This window comes from Primulina eburnea, chromosome 14, assembly GCF_022965805.1.
Source record: "Primulina eburnea isolate SZY01 chromosome 14, ASM2296580v1, whole genome shotgun sequence".
In the NCBI taxonomy this organism is placed as follows: domain Eukaryota; kingdom Viridiplantae; phylum Streptophyta; class Magnoliopsida; order Lamiales; family Gesneriaceae; genus Primulina; species Primulina eburnea.
In genome coordinates, this window is record NC_133114.1 from 20906976 (window position 1) to 20913888 (window position 6913).

A 6913-nucleotide genomic window follows, 5' to 3' on the forward strand; every position below is an offset into this window, starting at 1 on the left:
CTCGATCCATTCATTATTCGTTCATCACCTTTTTAATAACAATCAATTAGCTGTGACCAAGTCATTAAGTTGGTTCTCGAACCTTTAATTTTTTATTAATTTTTTTTAATCTTATTATAAGAAAAATACCACATCATCAATTCAATAATCTCAATACCTTTTTTCTTTCAATTTTTTTACAATTAGATAACGAACTTAAACCTCGATCTAAATTTAAAACCTTGGCGTCCATAAACGTAACTAGGATTCAGAATCAGGTAGGCAAAAACTTAATCAATATTCAGAAAAATACAATATTTTTTATTTATTTCAAAAATGATACAATATTATAGATATAATCATAACATTTTAAAAAAATTATGTCACAGGTAAAACTTAAATAATATTTTCATTAGGCAAAATATAATAGTTTTATTATTCTTATTTTTTTACAAGATATAAAAAGTTATAGGTAAAATTATTCCACTTTACAAATTTATATAGGATAATTTTGTACTTTGCATAAAATGGGATAGGCTTCAAAAATTTTGTACTTTGCATCACCAATTTTTTCTACAAGATACAAAAATTTATAGGCTTCAAGAGGGTAGATGAGATCCTACCTATGTGGAGCACTATCTTCACTTCATTTCAACGGACACTTCATCCGTCTCAAATATATAATCCACTTTTCATATTTAATATTATTTTATTTATTTATTTTATCAATCTGTCATTATAGTTAAATACATTAACTACTTTCAAAAAAATTATCTCGTTAAAACATTCACTAAATATAGGTATATTGAAAATATCACTTTAAAATTTACTTTTCCTAGAACTCGATCTTAATCTGTTTCAAAATACACACAAACCTAAATATATGGGACGGATTTAGTAATACATGTGTGTGCATGTGATTTAAAAATTACCCAATCAGTTTGAATAAATTTGAAATAAGGATTTGAATTCAAAATCTATCAAAGTTCTTTCATTCAAATTTAGCCTCGAAGTTACAAATTAATCGAATTTTGAGGGATAATTAATATTTATGTCCTTATAGTTTGTCATTCTTTCTAATTTTGTACATCAAGTTCAGTGTGAGCTAATTATATCTCTAAAATTTTATATTGTTTCTTGATTTTGTCTCAAGTATTAGTTTAGTGTGACGAGTTGAAGGTCGAAGCAAGTGGAGATCACATGATTTCATTATTTTATGTCAAATTGAACGATTAGCATCTATAATTTTGAATTTCATATCGCTCTGCATCCTTAAACTAATTTTAGAAATTTGTCCACCAATCAAATTTAAAACTAAAATTAAAAGTTTTTGAAACCCAAGATTATATATAATTCACGATTGAATCGATAAATTAAAGTTGCTAGCTAATAAAAGTTTATAAAAGAACAAAAAATATTATTGAATGTAAAGTCAATAAAGAAAAATTTTGTTTATCTATAGATGAATGTGATTTAAAAATCTTGTATGTCTCGAGAACTCGTCCCAAACTTAAGACCTTCATATCAGATAAACTACAAGTCATTGATAAGAAGAATGAATAGCTTTTAAAATGATTAAATTTTTTGATATTACTATATAAAATTAAAAAAAATTAACGATAAAAAACCAACTATTTACATGATAATGATAATAATAATAATAATTGACAAGTAGTACTTAAAAAAAATTTAAAGAAAGAATAAATTCAACAGCTGTTATATTTCACAATAAAGTCTGAAAACATTTAAAGTACACAAATACACACATATCATTTCATATATTTTGCCTGCAAGCACATAATTAGCTAACTAGAATATTACCAAATACGTATTTGTGAGATTTTAGGCCACCTTTTGATTTCTCGCATCTCTTGGCTAAAATTGGACAGCCATCACTTATATGAATCAACCACAAACATGTCTTTTATATTTAAATTTTTTATTTCTCGCAGCTCTTGGCTAAAATTGGAGCCAATGACGTCAAATGTTACTCAACAATGCCCAAATGGGGAATATGTGAGATTTTAGGCCAATCCTCACCCTTTGATTCCTCGCATCTCTTCGCTAAAATTGGACTGCAATATAATATCTGAAGCACCGATAGTGATTTTAGATTCCCGAAGCCATCTGGCAATGACGTCAAGTTAGGACAATCCCAAATAATAAATATTGACAATGACTGCAGATCCCCGATCCAGTCAGGTAAGGAACATAATCCTGAACAAGACTGTATCCCCAACGTTCTAAGGGAACTCAATTGTTGAATGCTCTCTGGCAAACATTTGAGCTCTGGACACGAACGTATCACCAATTCATCAAGGCTAGTGACGACTCTTTGTAGCGGCCCAGATAATGGATCCACTTTCTCGCAACATATGAATGATAGTGATCTCAGGGAAGGCATGTTTCCCAAAATAGCTGCCGGAAATAATCTAAGACTATCGCACTCATAGAATCGTAATTCCTCTAGAGAATTGAGAAGAACATGTGGAAAAGGCAACCCGATTAATTTGGGGCATCTGTCTATGTCTAGATATCGTAAGCGAAGAAAACTCTCACGTGAATTTGGTATAATCCATTCCTCCAAGTTAGGCATTCCAGAGATAGATATATTTGTCAATGCAACGAATGAATTTTTTCCGTCACCACAAAATTCACCACCCAATCTTCTTATGGAATCCAATCCAAGAAGTATAAGAACCTTTAGAGCGGGCAGCTTCCCGATGGGTGGAAGGTGTTCACATTTTCCGCAGCTTTCCAAATTGATTTCACTTAGATTAATAAAAGCTGGAGCAGACATCCAATTTGGGAACCTCGAACCTTGGTAAGACGAAATGTGAATCTTCTCTAGATTATGATGGGGTTGGATACCCTCTAGAGTGGCTTCGAAATGTTCCATGGAGTTCTTGTTTGCGCCACTTGTCCAAGATAAATTCAAAGATATCAGGTTCCGTTTCGTAATCATGTTGGCAGCTTTGACGTCTTCTAGGTTTCTCACATTTTCAAGTCCTCTAATGCTCAACTCCCCTCCAAGATTTAATTCCTTCAGCTGGCTGATTTGGTGTGCTGAGTCTTCACCCACAATGAAAACGCTTAGTCTTTGCAGGGAAGTTAACTCTTCGATTCCAGGTGGCGTGCAGATAAGTGAATCATGGTCTTCAATTTCCACGAACCAAAGATTTTTCATGTATTTCAAACCTTCAGGTAACTTGCGAAGCTCGTCTGTATCTGTAAGTTTCAAGGTCTGCAGGTTGTGGAGACGAGTAATGGATTCAGGAAGCGTTGTGAGCTCACTGCATGACATTGAAAGGAACCTAAGATGTTCCCATTTGTGAACAAACTTTAGTAATTCCTTTGCCGTGAAAAATCTCATGTCCAATACTCTTAAATGTTGTTGGTTTGAGAGAAAGGAGAAAAAAAATTCAGAAGAAATCGAATCACAAGTCAGTTGAACAAGCGAGTGCAAAGTAGCCACTTTCAGTGGTTGGAGCTTATCCCTTTTCATTTCAATCACCTCATGTGATTCGAAGCCACCTGAAAAGTGACGAACTCTTGGCGGAATATTCTGCACATTGCCATCAACCAAGCTATAAGTTTCTTGTCTCATGACCGACTCTGCCAAATCATGCATTAGATCATGCATTTTACATCTCATTTTTCCTATCTCGTGTTTCTCGACATCTTGCAAAAAGGATCTCCAAACCAATTCTTTGAAGATGAACTGGCCAATGAGATACAAGTCCTTTTGGCCATCTTCGTGAAGGAAGCCGTTTGCCATCCATAGTTGTATTAGCTCGTCCCTATCCATCCAATAATCCTTGGGAAATACGCAACAATAAGAGAAACATTGCCTCATTTGTGGAGATAAATTGTCATAACTCAACATCAATACAGGAAAGATGTCGTTTCCATGATCTGGTAGATTCCATGTTTCACTTTCTTGAACTGCCAACCATTCGCTTTCATGGCTTTTAAATCGCATGAAGCTCCCTAGAGCCTTTATCGCCAAAGGCACACCACCACATTTCTTTACTATCTCCTCACCAATTCCGACCAGGTTTTCATCTTCTGTTCCACGTGCAAATGCTCTTCTCTTGAATAAAGACCAAGAATCGGCATCTGATAAATAGCCAATTCGGTGTGACATGGTTTCATCCGTAGCCATCATTCGAGCAATTTTTTCATTTCGAGTTGTTACCATAACCCCACTGCCTTTTGACCCACATCTTAACGCTTCTTTAAGAGGATCCCACAGACTTTGGTTTTCATTCCAAACATCGTCCAGAACTAGTAAAAACTTCTTCCTCCTCAACTTTTCTTGAAGAAGACACAACAATGGATCCAACTCAATGACACTACATCCACCTCCTTGTACAGATTCTAAAATTGCTTTAATCAGCCTCGGCAAGCTGAAATCGACCGAGACACAAACCCAGATTCGCAATTCAAAATGACTTTCCACCCTTCCATCATTATAGACCAGCTGGGCAAGCGTCGTTTTCCCGATTCCTCCCATTCCCCACACAGCACAGACAGAAAGATCATCTTGATCAGTGAGCAGTTTCTGGACTAACATTTCCCTCTCCTCATCTCTTCCGAAAATCTCCAATTCGTTCACCAATGAACTAGTCTGTCGGCTCTCTACAACTCCAACTTGATTGTTCATAACACCCTCCCTCAAATGGAACTTAAGTCTCTCAACCGCTAAAGCATCTAATCTTCCCCTTGTGTCCTTCACTTTTCTTGCTATTTCAATACGAAATAACAACGGATTTCTTTTCGAGAAAAAAGAAGTTAGTGTAGTTAGATATCCAAGCTTACCTCTTTCAGAAATCCATCTTCGTCTGAAGCCAACGGTAGCGATCTGGTCCAGCACGTCATCAGCATCGTATGCAGCATCCTTGAGCTTTCGCAACCAGTTGTGCAGCACCTCGTTGTTTCTTTGCTTGACTTCAGCATCTTGAAGCACAAGTTGGATTGTTCTAAAAACACTTTCAAGTCTCTCGAGCTCATCCTGTAAGCCCCAAAGGAGCTTAATCTCTTGAAGCGCCGCCAAGTTCAAGTTTCCTATAACTGTTCCCACAAGTGCTGAAACCAGTGCTTCCGCCATAGTCAAGTGAGATGGGAATTATGAAGCAGTACAGATTGAGAGGTAAAGACGATTACATAGGCAGGGAACATTATTAGCTGATATTCCATTAAATTCAACGCAAGAAAAGAAAAGAATGTGGGGTTTAATGTGAAATGCGTGTTTGGAAAAGTAGAATTTGGGTGGAAGGAAATGATATTCTAGGGAAAGGAATAAAGTGGCCAGCAGAGTAATCAAGGATAGCATCTGCCAACAGTAAGGAATAGTGTGCCATATTAGTTTATCCGATTTAATCAAATATGATATTTTATGTTTAAGATTTTGAAATTGGACAATGGTACGACAGATATAGCTAACTATATCCATGAATACATTATTCCAAAATCAATTTTTTTTAAATATTTATGACTTATATTTTTTGTATCTTTCTTATTTTTATTTGTCTATTTTTCTCAGTGACTTATCTAATATATGTTGTAAAACATGATATGGATTTCAAATATTCATCTACATAACTATCTAGTTTATGAGTGGGTCTATGTGAGACCGTCTCACGGATCTTAATCTGTGAGACGGGTCAACCCTACCCATATAAAAAGTAATATTTTTTCATGGATGACCCAAATAAGAGACTCGTCTCACAAATACGACACGTGAGACTGTCTCATACAAGTTTTTGCCCTAGTTTATATCATTTCAAGGAGAGTGATTTAGTTCAATATCACATAAGTAAACAATACAATAATTTATTATCTTTCGCTTTGTTACTCGTTGTGTTTGACAATACTATAGTTATAAATGTTAATTCAATTGTAGAATTATTGATAATTAAGACAAATTAAAGGTGAAAAATATTGTAGATATGAATATAATCATGTGAGATATTTTATAGATTTATGAAATTTTATCTTTATAAAGATGTTTTTATATTAAAGAATGCAATTATTGGCTTCTCAGTCTCAATTCATGTTATATTATCTCCCACTTATTGAAAAATCATCCTTCAAGCCATAGACTTATAATTTTTTTTCCTACTAACCGATTGTTAATGACACTTCTTCTTTTCTTCTTCTTGTATTAATTTATAATCGAGAAAAGAGAGTTTTGTACTATAAATTTTATCTAGTGGGATACTGGGATGTATAACTTTCAAATATAAAACGAAAAATTTAACAAGGTAATATGTTCCCCAACAAAATACATCTGATTATGCATAAATTCCAAAATCATATCTTCTTACATTAATATTTAACTAACGAATAATAATTCTGAAATATTTATGCTGACGTCATTCAACTCTTGAACCAAACTCAACTCTAAAGGGATCTACTATGGTGGATATAATCTAAGTCATGTCATCCAAATATCATCTCCATATAAATATTCACCACTGTACACCATTGATTTGTGTGCCACAACAATACCCGGTTATAAATTTATAATTGGGTATTGCAATTTTTTTATTTCTTCAAGCCAGCGTGAGCGTGAGTTTCACGCAGCTTGAGACAATGCATGCGTGCGTCAGACACCTGCAGGGTGTGTTTCTTTTTATTTTTTTCCCATTTTTTATTATTTATTTAATTATATTTAATTATTATGTGAAATACAAACGGACAATTGAATAGAATCTGTAAAAGCTGCGGGTTTGTTTCTTTTTTTATTTTTTTATTATTTATTTAATTATTATGTGAAATATAAATGGACAATTGAATGGAATCTGCACAACGTTCTTTACACAACATGATTGTTGAGGATGAGGGTCATGCAATATCAATGTGGGATTTTGAAGAACGAGATAATTTTATAGCCAATCAGGGTTCTACTACATAATTTGGCGAATACCTT

The 6913-nt window shown here is 34.0% G+C and overlaps 1 protein-coding gene across 1 annotated transcript; it reads right to left on the reverse strand.

The window, feature by feature from the left end:
* Nucleotides 1–1710: 1710 nt before the first annotated feature.
* On the reverse strand, nucleotides 1711–5325 carry LOC140811893 (disease resistance protein RGA2-like). Its single transcript, XM_073170015.1, has one exon. It carries the CDS (start codon nucleotides 5087–5089, stop codon nucleotides 1967–1969), a length of 3123 nt encoding a protein of 1040 aa, XP_073026116.1. The 5' UTR covers nucleotides 5090–5325; the 3' UTR covers nucleotides 1711–1966.
* Between the last annotated feature and the right edge of the window lie 1588 nt (nucleotides 5326–6913).

Bases quoted from the DNA above. Each gene is read 5' to 3' on its own strand.
- LOC140811893 (XM_073170015.1), bottom strand. From the start codon at position 5,089: ATGGCGGAAGCACTGGTTTCAGCACTTGTGGGAACAGTTATAGGAAAC.